Source organism: Protopterus annectens, chromosome 13.part0 (genome assembly GCF_019279795.1).
Source record: "Protopterus annectens isolate FY-2018-M chromosome 13.part0, PAN1.0, whole genome shotgun sequence".
Lineage (NCBI taxonomy): Eukaryota > Metazoa > Chordata > Ceratodontiformes > Protopteridae > Protopterus > Protopterus annectens.
In genome coordinates, this window is record NC_056747.1 from 131,132,672 (window position 1) to 131,152,741 (window position 20,070).

Below are 20,070 nucleotides of genomic sequence, written 5' to 3' on the forward strand. Positions count from 1 at the left end.
GGAAGATATAATATGGAATTTGAGGGATAGCTATACTATATATAGGATGGGAATAAAAATTATGGATTATAATTTAGTTAGACTAGGAAGATTAACAGTAGTTGACTTTTGTTGGGAAGGGAAAATTTATAGACTTATAGCAATGTACGAGTATGTAATATGTAAAGAAAGAGAGAAATGATTTTAAGAAATGCCGGACTATGTTATAGTAAATCTGGACATTATAATAACAGGAGATTTCAATTGTGACTTAAGACATAAAAAGCAAAAACTGAGATCAGATAAAAAATAATGGAAGAAATAATAAATTGTGAGAATTTAAAGTTATGGAACTTGAATAAAAGTTCATATAGAAGAGGAAAATTGAAAACAGAAATAGTTTTTTTTATATCTAAAACTTTAAAAATAATGATTGAAGCTGTAGAAACAAGCTTTTTGGATCATTTGGCTCAATGAATACAAATAGAAGAGAATAAAAAACAAACACTGGGAGAGGAATAAGGAGAATAAAGGAAAAGAGTGGAAAGAGAAAGGTAAAAAAACGTAATAAAGTTAGGGAAAGATCATTTGACTATGAGATATTTTACAATAAATGGTCAGACTGGTGGATAATAATTAAAGAAAAATATAAAAAAGTATTTAATCTGGGAAAACAGAAAAATGACAGAGGAATATAGAGAAACACAAAAATCTGTTTTATACAATCTGGACAGAAATTAAATATTTTAGAAAAGCATCAAGAAAAAAGAAAGATTTATTATACAAACAAAAATATGTTTAGCAAGGAAAAGGGAAGTATCACCATTTGAGTAAAAAGGTAAATTAAGATAGTGATATAATAAGAAAAATGAAAAATAAGGATGGAGAAGTTGAAAGAGAACAAAAAATATTATGAATATTGTAGTGCAGTCTGTTCAAGAGGTGCTAAAAAAAGAGAGACAATGAAAAAGTAGTTGAAGGATGAAGCAGTTTACAGAAGAAATGAATAAAGAATTGGAAAAGCAAATTATAATTATGGATTTAGATATGGTAATGAGGAAAATAAATATAAATTCACCAGCAGGACCAGATGGCATGGGATAGTCAAAGTATAACAACTTGATGCAACAGCAGAAAGGCATTTTGAAGTGTTTAATGAATGGACAAATTACAGTATTTGTTATGCAGAAATATGTAGGGGGTTACGAGATATATATGGAAAAAATGGGAGAAGAAAAAAATTAAAAACTGGAGACCAGTAACGCTGAACAATAATGATTATAAGATATTTATGAAGATAATACAAACAATATTAGAACATAAGAATGCATTTATGGTGGTTAAAGGAAAAGGAAGTGAAGAATTATTAATGATAATCAAAAAAATGGTGGATGATATCAAAAAAAGAACAAAACGAAGCAAAATTAATGGTGGCTGACATAAATAAAGCATATAATTCAATACAGCATGAAACTCTAATGCAAATAATGGAAGGATATAATGGTTGTATGTGAATAAAATGTATGTGAGTCAGTGTATTAAAATACTGATATAAGGATCTTAGAGAATGGTTGGCTAAGTAAAAAAATAGAGAGGAATAAAGGTTCAAAACAAGCATGTCCAATGAGTAGTAGTTTGTTTGTAATAATCATGAATTGTGTAGTTAAATAAAAAAATGAAGAAATGGAAAAAGTAAATATGTACAGGAAATGGGTATTACATATCCAATTATTATGCCTTATGCTGTTGATATAATATTAATGGCTAAGAATAGGCAGAAAATGAAATAGGCTTTTATACAGGTGCATAAAAATTGCAATAAGTTGGATTTATAATGAATAGGGAAAATGCAAGTGATTACAGATCAGGAACAGTTGGAAGGAATACAGTTTGGAAGAAAAGAGATAGCAGTATTAGGAATTCATTTTAATGAATATTTTATACTACATGAACAATAGGACACAATTTTGTAAGAATAAAAATGACTTAGTATTACATGGAATAGATATGTGTTGTCTTATAAGAAGAAAGCACATTTAATTAATATAATATGGATGAGAAAATATCATATGCAGCTAGTATGTTTATACTAATTGAATTGAAGAAACAACTTCTTGAAATAATCTTTACATTTATATGGGGATCTAGGTTAAACCCAGTTAAAAAAGGAGTGTTACATATGGATAAGAAAGATAAGGATGTGGGTTTAGCGGCTTTGTTAAATCTATACAATGTATTAAAGTGGATAAATGGAAAAGAAAACAAGTTGGTTGTAAGATTATTTAAGAAAAATATGAAAGGGAATGGAAATTAATAATATAAAAGTAAAGAGGATGGAGAAATGAAGAAATAAAGATATATCAATACAAAATAAAAATATGGAAGTTAAATACAGAGGAGATAGGAGAAAATACGGTATAAAAATATAATGATGCAAAATTACTGCATGAATCCATGGGGACATTTAACAAAAGAAAAAATAAAAGCCATAAAACAAAGAAATAAATGGTGTATGAAGAATGATGCACATCAAGACATTTTATGGAGGCTACAAATAAATAGATTGCCTGTAAAAGGAAATATGTCTTATAAAAAAGTAAATGAAATGACATGTCATTTTGTGGTGAATTAAAATGGCAGATCATGTTCTTTTAACATATAAAAAGAGTAAAAACTTATAGGAAAAACAACAGAAAAGAATATTGTGAGACAAATAAGAAATATGGATATGACTGGACATGGATTTTATAAGAAATGTACGGAATATGTCAAAAATTTAGATAGAAAACTGTTTTGTATTGTATGGATAATATGGAATGAAAGACTGAATGATATTATGTTTAACGGAAATTGGATATTACCAAATATAATACAGAAAATCAAATGATGCTTATGGAAAAATGAGTGGAGGTCTATACAAATGTGAATCAAACCATTGTTAATGACGGAGGAATGGAAATTTAATGTAATTTATGTAAATATGTAAAATTCTATATAGTTGCGTATATTAAAGTACCCCTACTCTTTTTGCTAGATCCCATTGGATATTTTACAGCCACCTGAGCTACCACAAACTCAAGTAGAAGGGACTTCAGTTTAACATCACACTGAGAAGAAAAGCACCACCATAATGCTGCACTGTAGTGTCAGCAATCCAGTCATCTACACAGGGAAAAGAATCCATAGCCTTCAGGTCTTCCAGCACCAAAGCCATGTCGGCTATGTGTTGTGCCACTGACACTGATAAATTTAGTTGAAATTTATCTCAGCATTCCTCCCTTTGCTTCTCCCATCTTACTATTCTGCCTCTCCTGAAATTACCCCTGAACAGGTCCAAATGGCCTATCTAAAACCAAAAAACTACTAGCTCTTAAAGTCCACACAATACAACAAGCAATCTGCTAGTTAGTACCAAATGTAATGTCAATGATTCTCTCTTAAACCCTTAAACCTATTCAGTCTTAGCCCCTCCACTGGATAAATGCCTGAGACATGGAGAACAGCCACAGCAGTACCCCTACAATGGTGGCCCTACCACTGACCTGGGGAACTGTAGATCAAATACACTCACCAATATTGCTTTGTTAAGTAATGCAACTTATAAACAAAGATATTGGCAATCTACAAGCCCCTCAGCCTGAACCAATATGGGTTTGAAAATGGCAGGTCCAGTCTACTAAATGTGATGGACTTCTTCAAGAAGATAAATGAAGTAATGGACAATGGCCAGTTGGTACACACCTCATACTTGGCTATAGCTAAGGCCTTAGATTTGCCAACAATACTAGTTTGTGGCATAGTATCAATATGTCTGAAAATGAATGCTCTCTCTAATCCACTGGGTAGCCAACTGGCTCACAGGCAGAACTCACACAGTCAGGGTTAGCTGCACATTATATTCTCATAGGCTTAACATGAATGGTGTCCCAGATGGATGCATATTAGGTCTGCCCCTCTCCAGCATATTCTTCACTGATGTCTAAACTAACATCAATGGTATCCAGCTAACAAAGTTTGCTGATGACTACAAACTCCATACTGTTATTAACCCTCCCTAGCTGGAATCTACATCCTTTTAGAGAGTCTAACCCTCTCTAATTATTGGTGTTAAGACCACTGACTTAAGCAAAATACAAAAAACATGCAGAATTGTACTTTTTGGGTAACAAAAAACACTCCTGCATCTTCCACATAAATGACATACTCCTCAATATTGGCCCCATCGTTAGAAACCTCATCATGTTTACAGACAGTGAACTCTTCCTTGACCCGCATGTATTAACTATTGATAGAAAATCTTTTTACTTATCCAAACTAATTAGTACAGGCAAGTTTTCCATGTCCAACAAAGTTATTCACCCCCCAACTGTTCCTTTACATTCCATTATGTGCTAATCTTATTATGTTCATTTTGACACGTACTTATCCAAGTATGTTACACAACGTGAGAAACCACAATGATTCCTGACCAGGAAGATCTTGAGCATGAGTTGCTTAAGTTACATAGCATGGCTAAAACCCTATCACTATAATCTGTCCTCATGGGATGTGATCTTCACCTGGCTTACAATACACTCTTGCTAGATCAAATATATATTCAAAAACAGGTAAGCATGGGTTTATCATAATGGTTATGGTCTTCACCATATACTCACAAGGTACAAGGTTTGATTCTGACCTCTGGTTATTGGTTGGGCCTATAATGGCCCTTCAGGGCTTTTAACCTAGTATTCATCTATGAACCTATGAACAATTGAAACAATATGTAAATATTATTAACAGTAGAAAAACAAATGTGAATTAATTTTGGGGTCAGTGGTTGGTATAATAGTTAAGGTATTTCCCTTCCAGTGACAGGGTACAATGTTTGATTTTCACCTTTGAAAGGAAAATTGTCTAAGCTTAAAATGCCCCACAAGGGAAGCTGGCCTAGTACTTACCTATGAACCTATGAATGCCACCAATACACCCTGTAAGGACCCATGGGCGACACAGCAATATAAACAGAACACTGATAGGACAGATAACTCTATGCATGCCTCACACTCCTACTTCATAACAAACAAAGCAGCTCCCTAACTTTTAATAAAAACAGCCTCAAACAGTGAACGGGAACCCATAAACTCAGACTGAGCTGACCTCTCAGGCCCTTACAGATACATGAAGCAAGTAGAGGAGATGCCTCTAATGGTCTGCTGACCCATGAACCTATCCCTTCCCTAAAAATCCATTTGTATTCAGAGAGTCAGACAGCATTTATATCTAGTACACATCAATACTCACACTGTTTTTAAATTTCAAAACTTACGTGTATGTTATTACAGCACGTTTACATCTCAAACTTAGGTGTATGTTATTACAGCACATTTACATCTCAGACTTAGGTGTATGTTATTATAGCATGCTTACATCTCAAACTCAGGTGTTTGTTATTATAGCACATTTACATCTCAGACTTAGGTGAATGTTATTATAGCATGCTTACATTTCAAACTTCAGTGTATGTTATTATGTTATTTCTGCATAATTCAGTAGTTCATTTTTTAATAATGACTATATATCCACCAGCATCAAAGTAATGCTCATAGCTACTAATATGTGGGTTCAAATAATTTATTTATTTTATTTTCCATTTGTTTACTGGGAAAGTCAGACTGGGTCTAGTCAGACCCTTTTTCAGCAGAGGTCCAGAGAGAAAGGCTCCACAATTACAATGTTTACAGAAAAATATACACAAGTGCTGAAAAAGTTGAACACATAAGAAAGCTTACACATGTATTTTGATAAACATGCACATATAAAAATACATATACAATTTAGTAATATTAAATATATATATATATATATATATATATATATATATATATATATATATATATATATAAGCTTAAAACTTCAAAATTCATATGATCGAAGTTTTAGAACTTCGAAATCCTGAACGGAGATCGGCATACAGCGCAGAATGGGAGATTTCACTTTTCCTCACTGTAATGCGAACTCAGAGTTGGTATATTTAAGTAACAGAGGGGGGTCTATATTAGAACATCGAAGTTTCAAAATTTTGAATGTTCTAATATCGAACCCTATTCAGTGAAAGCTGAAAACATCAAACATAGAGAACAGCGAATTTTTTCCTAGGGAAAAAAATTTGCTGTTCCAAAACACATACACACAACACAAGCACACCAAACAAACAGCAATCCACACCCATACACCTAAAATCTTACACCTAACCCTACACTAAACTATACACACACTACTAACTATCCACTTACCTTAACCCAAACCCTAACCCTAAGGTCCGTCACTATTGCACACTCACCTCACCCTCGCCCTAACCCTAACTCACCTACCCCACCCTAACCCTCACGTTCACACAACTGCACACTTACCTGACCCACGCCCTAACCCTAACTCACCTAACCCGCCCTAACCCTCACGTCCACACAATCGCACACATATCTAACCCGCGCCTTAACCCTAACTCACCTAACCCGCCCTAACCCTCACGTCCACATAATCGCACACATACCTAACCCGCGCCCTAACCCTAACTAACCTAACCCGCACTCAATTGCACACTTACCTGAACCCAACCCGTAATTTTCCATCACAGCGCTAAAAATACTAAAGCAACAGAAACGGACAACCGAATTATTTTCCTAGGAAAAATTTCGGTTATCTGTTGCTTTGATATTTTCAGCTTTTGCTGAATAGGGTTCGATATTAGAACATTAGAAGTTTTGAAACTTCGATGTTCTAATATAGACCCGCAGAGGGAGGGGGGGGCACATGAGGCCTAACCATGGCACAGATACTTCAGTACTGAATGTTAGAGAGTACATCTATGATCAGCAAGCTAATGTTTAAACTGATGATTTTTTTTTTTTGAATTTTTCCAAATTGTTCAGGAATGTAGAGTGAGCAAGACTTCCCATGTCCCTAAATAATATTATGTATTTCTTTCTCTCAGTATCACAATAAAGTTTACAAAATTCAAAAACTATCTGAAAGAACTATACCAATCAGTAAGATGGACTAGTATCAACTCACAACTACTACCACTAAACAAATCTAATTAAATTAAATGTTTGGGCTATTAAAATATCTGGCTAATATCGGCCCAGTAAAAGACTACAGACAGCAATGAAGAACAGTTGCAGAAAATTTTCAAAAAATTCCTAACACAGGTTTGTGGAAGAGTTGCACAGAAATCAGACCTTCTTTCATCTTATAATTTCACAAATGAATCTTTAATGGAAAGAAATGTTTAACTCCCATACAGGAGCCAACAGAAGCATTAACCACATATTTTAATTTAGGATTAGGTCCGACTTCAATTCACAAAAGTGGTTATTCTTCCTTATTCACCAGGTGCTACCAACTCCCCATGAGCCTTCCATTTGTGTACTGACTACTGCTGGGGCTTATTTTCGCTTATTTGTTCTCTTTTATGTTTTTTTTCACTTGCTCAGCATCTTGAGGTCAATACACGGTTGCCTGAGCTTGGTCATTCAAGCTGGCATTTGCTCAAAGTTTTATTACTTGACTCTTCATACATCAAGATTCAGGTACTCATTTATTAGAGACTGCTATGTGGTCTAAGGTCAGTGCACTTCAGAGAAAGAGCAAAACTGATGGGTCACTGGCAGGAAAAGTACCACACCTCCCCACGGTACAGCAACCAGAGTGAGAATAATAATGCTTGGGAGCGTGTACGGGGGCTGGCCATCCTACAAAAAATGTATTCTTTTTGCCACACTTGCTCATAAAGTGTGCAGGCCACAAACATGCACTCTAAGAGTGTGTATTTGAACTGTAAATGTATGGCCTCTTATGACTGGTTAAGTGTGATGTGTCATTTTTGCTGGTGAAGTTTCATAGAGGATTGTCTGAGGTGGATGCTTCATCAGTGACCCTCCATTTTGACTCAACTCTCACTTTTCTGGCCACCACATCTGCCAGTGCTCCTTAAACCCTAACACTCCCCTTGTTCAATTACTGACTCTTAACTGCCATCAGTGTTACTAGTCTTACTATTTCTAGGACTAGTTTAGCTTACTTTACTTTTTCAAATGGATTCCCACAGGACGTATGGCACAGTGCACTACAACACAGCATAAAGTACTTGCTGACTTACACCCTTGTCTTTGTGTGATATTATCTAATTTTTGTCTGCTCACCTGCGTCATTTGATACCTAATACTGTCTCACCCTTCATGCAATATTACATTTATATATTTTTTATATACACACAAATGACCAATTTAAAGCTTTAATTGGTAATTCTTTCCCCTCTCATAAATGGATGCATTAGATTGCCTAGTCAACAGAGGTAAAATAAATTAAAATAATCTAAATATATAGTCCCAGGTGAAGGGAAGGGGCCTACATAGCAACATGTACACAAATACGCTTATTTGTCACAATAAAAATTCTTCAAAAGTATACAAAAGGAAAGAAAACTATTACTGATAGTTTTGACAGATGTCTAAGGTGCAAGGTAACAAACAGATAAGTACAGAATTCAATATGTGTCAGATATTCACAACCTCCAAAGGAAGCTTCTGAGAATAGCTAGGAGGAGTGAGACCTTTGGGAGCACCGTTATTTCAAGAATAGTAGGAAAATGGAAACAAAAAACAGTGGTGAGCTTATATGAATGTAACATTAGGAAGTTCAAAAGTGCATGACTCGCACAAGGGAGGAATAAGGTAGAAACTGCAGAAGCTAATTTTACTTAGGAAAACTGACAACTAGCTGATATACACATCAGCATGTTCTAAGCAGCTATACTGTTGCACCTCTGAGAAATTATTTGAACTGAAACAAACAGAAGGAAGTCAGGTCAATATCCCTTCCTGACCTCTATACTGCTCTTACCTTTATCTTTTTGTTTGCTGATCTCACTGCCTAATATTCTTTTATCTAAAATCCTGCCCTCTTCTTTCTTAAAATGTATAAATTCAGATCACTAGTTTTACAGCATCTGATTTATTGGGCATACTGTGCTAAAGGGAGAAAATAAAACAATATTCTGAGCCATTGTCCATGGAGTAATCAAAAAATATTGACAACATGAAACTACAGATATCTTACAACATGTCCAAAAAAAATGTCGAAACAAGCTAAGATTTATTTCTAGCTGGGACATACCATATAAAAAATCTTTTATAGTCTATACAATTTTAAATATGTTAGCTCTGACAAAAGAAAAAAAATGCATACCATGTATTTAAAGAAACATTAAGACTGACGTTACATTAGAATGACTTACAAATGAAAAGAAAGAATACGGCCTTTTAAAAACAAACAATCAGAGTTACTGCTTTTAATTTGTTATGCTATGAGAAATGGCCCCATTTCCAAAAGACGTACTCTCAGAGTAAGTGACTATTTAACTACATGAGAACAGGCTGAGAACAGGCGTTTGGAATCTGGCCCTCAGTGTAAGCCTTACACCAAAGTAAGTCACTTATACTGAGGGCAGGTCTTGCGGAATTAGGGCACATTGACACTGAAGGCAACTCTTTTGGAATCTGGCCCATTGTATTCTCCACTTTATATTAGTTGTATATATTATCTGGAATCTGGCCCATTGTATTCTGCACTTTATATATATATATATATATATATATATATTATCTGGACTAACCCTGATTAATCACTACTTATTCAATGCCTTATTTAAATTAATATTGTACGCATCTCTTGCTCATAATAGCTTGCTGCAACCTGCTGTTTTTGTATACTATTACACACTGTGTATATTGTGAGTACCTACTAGAGGGCTTTGTAAATATGTTTGACTCATATCTGTTATGTTCTATCTGTGTTATCTGCAGCTTTTCCCCCAGGCCACCGCTGAAAATGGACATATATCCAGTTGGACTATCCCAGTCAACAAATATAAAATAAATACATACATAAATAAATATTAGACATGTGCATGTCTTTCCATAAATTAGCTGAAATAAAATGTGACTTCGACTGCCATTTGTAAAGATGGTCATTACATTTGTCACTTGTTTCTAGTGTAGCTAGGTTTCAAATAAAACTAATGCGATTCCAGAACCTCAGTCCACAACTATCAAAAGTCTCCTACCCCATTTTCCCTATAAATAATTCTTAAAATCCGAAGGTATCAAAGCAGGTAATCAAACTTGAAAAACATCAGGGCAGATTTAAAAAAAAATGCCCCATGATTTCTATCAGCAGACATGACAGGATGAATTGTCAACAACAATATGCACCTTACATATTCATCAGTTTTTTTTTTTTTTTTTTTTTGCTCCCCTCAGACCACATGATACCAGCCCAGCCCCCAAAGCTCCACATCCACACTGGGTCTACCAGCCATCGTCCTACCCCTGGACAGTTCCAGTATTTATTGGGACCAGTCATGGATCCCGAGGGCATCCATTCAGGAGACGTTTTCTGTTTATATGCCCTACCCACTTTCCCTTTCCCCACCATATGCTCATCAACTAAGTCCACTGGCAACACCTCCCCTAAGGGAGCATCATCAACAAATACCTTTCCTCCCAGGATGGGCAGCCCAGTCCTCCCCTCTGTGGGCTACACCTCGTCTTAGGGAGCATCATCAAGGAGCACCCCCCCTCCCAGAATGGGCAGCCAAGCCCTTCCCAGTGTGGGCTACACCTCGCCTTAGGGAGCATCATCAAGGAGCACCCCCCCCTCCCAGAATGGGCAGTCCAGCCCTTCCCTCTGTGGGCTACACCTCACCTTAGGGAGCATCATCAAGGAGCACCCACCCACCCCTCCCAGGATAGGCAGCCCAGCCCTCCCCTCTGTGGGCTACACCTCACCTTCAGGGAGCATCATCAAGGAGCACCCACCCCCCCTCCCACGATGGGCAGCCCAGCCCTCACCTCTGTGGGCTACACCTCACCTTAGGGAGTATCATTAAGGAGCACCCCCCCCCCCAGGACAGGCACGTCCATCCCTCCCTGCCACTTAGCAAGTCACTTAAGCCACCAAACCCAGGATGGCTGAGCCGTAGTTAGGGCTTTATCCCTCTACACCACTGGAGCAGCCCTACATCTTTGTCAAAGTTTACTAACTTAATTTTATATTATAACAAACTACAATCTACTTACTTCCTGTAAGAAGAAATCAAGCACTGCAATCTTACCACTAAAAAACAGTTAATAATGCTCAAACCCCTTTCAAATAGCCACTGCATTTAAGTAGTATTTCTCTCACCCACCTCTGCTCCTACCTCATCATTTCACTTTCTGTTCAGCTACCCAAAAGCTGGAACCCCACCCTCATTTTAAATTTCACATCCTTAGACCACTTTGTCGAAGCAGACTCCCACCGCACTCCATGACGCCAGACTCCCACTGCACTCCAAGGCATCAGACTCCCACCACACTCCAAGGTACCAGACTCCCACTGCACTCCAAGACGCCAGACTCCCACCACACTCCAAGATGCCAGACTCCCACTGCACTCCAAGGCATCGGACAGCAGCTTGGCTTCTCAGATCTAAGAGCATTTTAACATATATTCTGTCCTCTGCTCCAAACAGCACAGCTTTTAGGGAAGGTGCTGACAGACCACCTCTCTCTTTTTTCCAGGCAGACTCTGTAAAACATGGGCATATTTGTGCCATTTTGTTGTACCTTACCAAGTTCTTTCATTCCATCTTCCATCATTTACTTATTATGGAACTATAAAAAGCTGGGCTGAAGGGAAGCACCAAAAACTGGTTCAACAGCTGCCTTGCTATTTGCTGAATGAGGGTGTGAGATGATCACACCCTACGCATTTATTACCAGAAGTCAACATATTGCAGGGATTCATCCTGAAATTAATCTTGTTTTTGATACTGATCAAGTAACTTAGCCTCCACCATCCTGAAAGACAAGACATCCTATATGCACATAACCCGGTTATGGTCAGTCATAGCCCAGTTATGGCCAGTGTCCCACAACAGCAATACCTTCCAACAGGACATCACATCTACTCCCAGAGAATTATTCTCCAATGTACTGCTTATAAAACCAAAAAGAACACTCACTGCTGTGTCAGCCAGGCTATGTTAAGTGCTGCACTATTCGCATGTTCCCCGCCCCTTCTGTCAGCATACACATACATTTAAATAAATTCATTAACTGGGCATTTGTCTACAGCCTAGTATCTCCTTTTTTCATAAGACATACTAAATACTATAATGAATTCATAGCTTGAAGCCATTTAAAGTATCAGCGGGATTACTCAAACTCTTTAGTACCCTTGGGCAAAGGTGTTGCTTTCCACAGCTTAAGTATGATCGACTTGTCTTTGATGCCAGCTCCAGAATCACAGTTGGCTAACTTCCACGATTAGCTAATACTGCAATTTCTTGCTGCTTCTTAATTTTCAAGCTCCTTTTTTTGACTTCTTTCCCCTTCTTGCACATGTCATCTGTCACAGGCACCTCTGATCTGCTTCCTCTCAAACCCTTCTCAGCTGTAAAGGCTGCTCTGTTCTGGGAACCACATGAGCACACCTCCTTCCTAAGTCATAGCCCTGATTACGCTGTCATTTTATACCCAGCTAGGAAAATAGTGAAGTCTAGAAATCAGCATGCCGATGCTTGTCCCACAACAAAACCCAACTGACTGCCAACATTCCTTGTTATTTCCTCCTCAATAAAATTGTATGTGTATTCTGCCTCCTGGCTCGCTTCGGTTCTGCAACCTCCTGATCCATCCTAACTCCTCCTCTGATTGCTCTCTCTGTAATTGTAGGCTAGAAATATACATTTTTATTTTTACTCACCTCTTCTGACATGTCGCACATTTCTCATTGCCTTCCCAGTCCCACAACACACAACACCTGCACGTTCTGCTGTTAATCTCAGTTCAGCTTTACAGCAAGAGCTCAGAACAAGCCATCTTTGGTCAAGCTCTCTAGCACACATGAATCTGGTTTATACTGATGTTTAATAACCTTTGCCTATTGTTTTGCTCTCCTTACTGTTTACTATTTCTTATGTTTTTTTTTACTTATCACCATTTGTATCCATGGCAATCATAATAGTTTCCAAATAATTAAACTAAAGCAATAAAAAATTATGCAAGCATTACATTAAATTACAATCATTGAGGATTGTAAAAGTTCATCATTCACCACAGTAGCTTATTTTTCTTCATGGTGTTTTATTAGTCACCTCTTTCCCCAATCTGACCTCCCATTACAATGAATAACTTTGTCCTATTTAATTCTAGATGTCTTCTGTCTTGTAGGAAGTATATAATCAGTTCCAGTTTTATTGTTTCTCAGTGCCAGCTCACAGGAACTGAATCTGTGCCCAACTTGGCACTTCACCTCATCAGTCACCTGTTGTCCCAGTTACTTACATACTGAGTTGCTTGATGTGATTTTCTCATTTATTCATAATGTCCTTTTCCTTCAATACCCCCAAAACAGCAACTTTTATGCAGGCCTCATCATAGAGAATATTGTAGATTAAACACACATACACACACACACACCAAATTTCAAGTAAAAAGTCCATAACATGTTTAAGACATTTCTAGCTTGCCATAGTGATATTTGAGAAACAGCACCCGCATACCACTGTATGCATATCAATAGCACATTTCTTAAGATCTTTGGCAGTGTGGCATATTGATTTACAGTGCAGATTTAAAAAACAAGAAGACATACCCTGCAATGCATGAATTATATCAAAGCATTCACACTATTATAAGAAATGGAAACTACATTCAAGGTGTACCTTTGTAGGGCATCTGACCGCGTGTCTTCAGGTACAATCTGCTGCTTCTCTTTGACCGCACTTTGTTGATGGAGTAGCCCAGCTTGTTGCATCGATTCTTACGACAGCTCAAACAAAGTCCTTTATCAAAAGCATCCTTATTTGAACAACGATATGCTGTGCTTTGTTGGGCCTCATGTAGCAGGGAGTCAATAAAGAGGTGAATGGAGCGCTCATGGGAACATTTAACTATCTGATCGACATCTGTGAAGCAGAAAAATATAGTAAAGAAGGATGAAAGAAAAGAAAACTCTTTGGCTGTTTGTAGATCTCTGACATCTCTGCATTTAATTTAATTACTTGCAGACTATGTGTGTGAATTGGTCATTCTCAGCCCCTTTTCAGGCATAACCTGTGTTACAATGGCAAAGGTAAATGCAGTATGTATGTTAAATGTTTACAGCACCTAATCAACCAGCGTATTTGTAAAAAGTGAGAGAAAAACATAGTATTGATGGTATAGTGGTGAGCACAGTTGCCATCTAGGCAACTGACTAGGGTCATATTCCCTCCAAGAAGTCCATACATTTAGTTTTTTAGTAGGGTTAGGGGTCAATATAATGGTTAAGGTATTACAGTCACAAGGTACAGGCTTTAATTCTCACCTTTGAGAGGGAAATTGGCTAGGCTTTTAGTGCTCTAGAAAGACAACTAGCATAGCACTTACCTATGAACCTAAAAACAGAGTACCCATAAAAAAGTAGATGTTGAAAGGGCAACACACGTTTCACACCAGCAGTAACCAGACATCAAGACTGAAACTTAGACCCTGGAACTTTGAGATATAATCTAGATTGAACGTTTCTGATTTAACAACTATCTTCCAAATATATAGTCTCCACTTTAACAGGCAGAAGACAGGCCAGTAATCAGATGGGTCTGGAATGTTGAAAACCTACCGACCCAGCAAAGCAAAGGCAAATCTAACAAAACAATATATCTGAATTAATCTTGTTCTGTTCTGTCAGCAGGATAATTCAGCAAGATTTATGAAAAAAAATGTAAAAAAAATACTGACTTGGGTAAACTGGCAGGTATACCCCTATAAACCTGTGCAAAATTGTGAAGGGAAGGAACAAATTGATTTTACGGTTCCATGAATGAACTTAAACATGATTAAATCACCGGTCAAGCCAGCAAGGTTCTAAAAGCGTAGAACAGACTATACCATGGCCGCCCAGGGTGTTACTTCTAATGCACAAATATACAATCAACCAGCCAGCTAGAACGCATGATGTGATAAGCAGACTCAATGAATAAATGGTGGTCTTCCTTTCACTGGCTACTCCCTGAAGGATTCATATGTCTTCCCCCTTTAATCTGCTATTGGCACATTTCATTATTTAAATCAGTGCATGGGATACTTCTATCAATACCACCACACCTAAGTGGCTAAATGTTAAATCGGGTCTACATTATAACCTTGGAGTGTTAGCTCTCCAAAGACCTAAAGGTCGACCCATAAACAGCGAAAGCTGAAAACCGCGAACGGCCACTTCCACAAACGTTTTCACAGGGAAAAAATCTGCTTGGCCGGCTAACAGACAAATAAACTTTCAAACCCTAATAAAGTGAGGGGCTTCACCCCCACGCCCCCCTAACTAAATATACCAACTCCAAGATTGCTCTACGTTGGAGAAAAGGGCAAATTTCTAATAACAGCCAAGCAAATTTTTTTTCCCTGTGAAAAAATTTGCGGAAGTGGCCGTTCGCGGTTTTCAGCTTTCGCTGTTTATGGGTCAATCATTATGTGTTTGGAGAGCTGACGTGCTGAGGTTATAATATAGACCCGTTAAATCAGTGCCTACGTGGCTAAGTGGTAAGATCTCTGTCTCACATCTCCACAGTTCAGTCCTAACCTTTGGTTGCTGCCTTTAAGGACATTTGCATGTTCTTCCTGTGTATGTGAGGGGGCAGGGTTTCCCCTGGGTATTCTAGTTTCCTCCCACCTCCTAAAAACAAGCTGATTGGTAGGCTTCACTAAACTGTCCATACATATATGTTGGAATTAACCTTGTCCTTAGGGCCAGATGCATGACTGAAAAATGTCTGAGAAGCACTAGTACATCTACCAACTTAATTAAACAAAATAAAATAAAACTGCACAATATTTCAGACATTGATTAATTTTGCTTTGTTCTTATGAAATGTTTTAGACTTCTCTGATGTAATTGTTATTTTTGCTTTGTTACAAAATGTTTTAGACTTCTCTGCTGTAATTGTTAAATGGAGGGTAAGGGTGAATAAAATGAGAGGCAACTCAAATAAAAGTATGTAATATGCATGATCATAAAATAAACATTTATCATTACAACTGTAAACTACAATTATAAATTTGAAAAAAGCAGTTAACATCTATACAATGTTATTTTTTATTCATAATCAGATTATAGCTGCAGGTTTACCAAGCATGTTACTTTCATCCTGTCACATTTAAGAAAACTGTAACTCAGGTTATATTTCTAGATCCAGGCAGACTCATTCTTTCACATTAAAATTACCACTACAGTTTCACTTACCATTTTTTAAATCTAAAATGAAGATCTATTTCAACTCAATATTTACAGCTCTAAACACAAATTATGTAATTGGTCATTTCTGTTTGTAAACCATTCTTCAAATGTTTAATAATTCATGTCAGGACACTCATTTACAGTACAACCGGAGTAGATTACTTGTAGAACATTCTTTATGTTTATTTTTAAATGGCACATTTACTTTAATGTATATTTTTCTAATTTTCAGTTAGAACAAAGCAGTATTCATTCATCCTTATTGCAAAGATTCCAATTCACTATACTAGCAGCAGTCTAAGTATTACATTACACTGCACTGTCAGCAGCCTAAGTATTACATTACGCTGCACTAGCAGCAGCAGCCTGATTATTACATTACACTGCACTAGCAGCAGCCTAAGTATTACATTACTCTGTACTAGCAGCAGCAGCCTGAGTATTACATTACACTGTGCTAGCAGCAGCAGCCTAAGTATTATATTACACTGCACTAGCAGCAGCCTAAGTATTACATTACACTGCACTAGCAGCAGCAGCCTAAGTATTACATTACACTGCACTAGCAGCAGCCTAAGGATTACATTACACTGCACTAGCAGCAGCCTAAGGATTACATTACACTGCACTAGCAGCAGCAGCCTAAGTATTACATTACACCGCACTAGCAGCAGCAGCCTAAGTATTACATTACACTGCACTAGCAGCAGCAGCCTAAGTATTACATTACACTGCACTGGCAGCAGCAGCCTAAGTATTACATTACACTGCACTAGCAGCAGCCTAATTATTACATTACACTGCACTAGCAGCAGCAGCCTAAGTATTACATAACACTGCACTAGCAGCAGCAGCCTAAGTATTACATTACACTTCAATAGCAGCAGCAGCCTAAGTATTACATTACACTGCACTAGCAGCAGCAGCCTAAGTATTACATTACACTGCACTAGCAGCAGCAGCCTAAGTATTACATTACACTGCACTAGCAGCAGCAGCGTAAGTATTGCATTACACTGCACTGGCAGCAGCCTAAATGTTGCATTACACTGCACAAGCAGCAGCCTAAGTATTAACTAAGTTCCAACCATTCATATTTAATGAAACCTTAGGTAAAGTAAATTGGGAACCCCTCAAATCCCTGCCACTTAACAAGGCTGTTGAGTTCTTTAACTCAGCATTCCTTGACATCCTAAATAGGCAAGCACCCATGCACCAAAAACAAATAGAACATAACCATTCAAGCTGGCTCTCAAAATCCACCAAAGAGGTCATGTCCACAAGGGATAAAATCTGGAAATAATGGCAGAAAAACAAAGACCCTACAACTCTAATACAATACAAACAACTCCATAACCAGGCAAAACGTCTAATAACCAGTGATAAAAAAGCCCACTGCATCCACCTACAAAGCCAACATAAAAAGAATCCCAAAAAATTCTGGTCCTCCATCAACCATCTATTACATCCAGGTTCTCAAAGCAACCCATCCCCTGACCCACGTAAAATCACTACTGAACTTGCCACCCTCTTCAGTTCCTGCTTCATTGACACCATATCTAACCTAACCACCACCTTTCCTATGGTTAACACCACCACCACCACCAAGGCAGCTAATGACCAAACCATCCTAGAAAACAATCCTACATACAACTCTAAATAAAATTCTCCCCCATACCCACTGCCACAATAAAAAACTTTTACTTAAGCTTAAACCCTGTACTCTAGCCCCTGACAATCTACCCCCACACTACCTGCAGCTAGCTGCAAACTCTATAGCTTATCCCATAAGCATACTCATTAACAGATCAGTTAAAGAGCCCCTTGCCATGGACATCTGGAAAAAAACATTCATTCTACCCTTACACCAACACAGAGACCAAAAACGTTCGACCCATAGCTATTATTCACAACCCTCTCTAAAATACTGGAAAAATGCATCCATGCTCAACTCCTCAACCACCCGCTTGAAAATCAAATGATGTCACCCACTCAGCATGGTTTCTGACCAGGGCAGAGCACCACTACAGCCCTCCTATCCTTCCTTGATACAGTTAACCAGGCACGGGATTCTGGTAAAATAATCGCTTCACTTTTCCTCGACCTCTCCAAAGCTTTCAATACCATTTCCCACACTTTCCTTCTCTCTAAACTATCCACCCTCCACATTTCTCGTCCTACCCTACAATGGTTCAATAGCTATCTCTCCAATAGGCAGCAATCCACCAAATGGCAACAGTCTTACTTGCCCTTCCTCAATACTTCCACATGGGTACCACAAGGCTCCATACTTGGTCCTGTCTTATTTAGCATCTTTATTAACAACTTTCACACCACTCTCCCACAATTCTCAGTAATCCAGTATGCTGATGAGACTACAATAATATGCACTGCAAATTCCCAGCTCCGAACTCCAGCAGATCACCCAGAATGCCCTCACCTCTACTGAATCTTGGATGCTTAACAATCATCCTGCCCTAAATAAAAAAAAACTAAACTAGTAATTTGTACCCCTAAGAAAACCACTTCCCTAAATAAAAACTCTTTAGTATACAAGCCCAAGACAATGACACTTTAGAAGTTGTCCCACACACTAAATTACTAGGCATTATTATAGATGAAAACCTAAACATTGACCTGCACATAAACAGTAACATCAGAAAAACACACCGAAAGCTTGGTATGCTGTACAGGCACCAACACTTTCTTAGCCTCTCTACTAGACAAACCCTTGCAACTACATGTTTATTACCCCCTCTCCTTTATGGTGTCCCTCTCCTCACTAATATCCAAAATTCTACAAAATCCAAACTTGATATGTGTTACAACAGAATAGCCAAATTTGTCACCAAGGCCAAATTCTCATCCCACCACTGTAACTCACTGAAACAATTAGGCTGGTTGGAACTCCCCCACCATCTCTCATTCACCCAGCTAACTACAAGACACAAAATAATCTACAGAAGTACAGACTGTCCTGCTCTCTCAACTCTACTTGCCAATTACCAACCCAGCAGGTAACTAAGATCTGCAAATTATCTACTTTCTAAAAGTAGAAAAGCCCACCTTACCAGCTGGTCAGCTGCTCTTCTCCTTCACCGTCGCCAGACTATGGAACTTGCTTCCTCCTTCTATAAGAAACATGGGGAGCACCACCACCTTCAAACAAATGCGGAAAATCATCTCAACCCTTCCTGGCTACGTACTTGCTCTGTAACCTAACCTCTTCCTTCTCCTTATAGTAGAACTAAATTCCTATGCTTTTTACTACCAGTCACTGATGATACTTTCTCTATATTTATTATTTTTTTCTTTCATCACTTGTTGATACTGGTACTATAATGATGATTCATTTATCTCCGTTTTTACCACTCTGAATTCATCTGGCAACCAACTAAATTCCTGCTTTTATGTATATATTGTGTATATATTACTGTAATCAAACCAACTAAATTCCTGACTTATGTATATATTCTGTTTATATTACAGTAACCACTATGTGCACCACTGTTTCTACTTCTGAACCAATTAATGCTTAATTTTTTTCTGCACATATGTTCTTGTTGGAGCTTTTTTCCCTGGGCCTCCACCGAAAATGGGCTCTTTTAGGCCCAGTGGACTTTCCCAGTAAACAAATGCAATAAATAAATAAATAAAATTACATTACACTGTACTAGCAGCAGCAGCAGCCTAAGTATTGCATTACACTGCACTAGCAGCAGCCTGTACTGCATTACAATGCACTAGCAGCAACCTAAGTATTTTATTACACTGCACTAGCAGCAGCCT

The 20,070-nt window shown here is 37.7% G+C and overlaps 1 protein-coding gene across 1 annotated transcript in view; it reads right to left on the reverse strand.

Moving 5' to 3' along the window:
* LPL (lipoprotein lipase) overlaps window positions 1-20,070 on the reverse strand; it is a 163,027-nt gene that overhangs the window by 74,028 nt on the left and 68,929 nt on the right. The window contains exon 6 of the mRNA XM_044090718.1: window positions 13,730-13,972. Coding sequence (XP_043946653.1) covers window positions 13,730-13,972 — 243 coding nt within the window. The remainder of the gene's footprint in view (window positions 1-13,729; window positions 13,973-20,070) is intronic.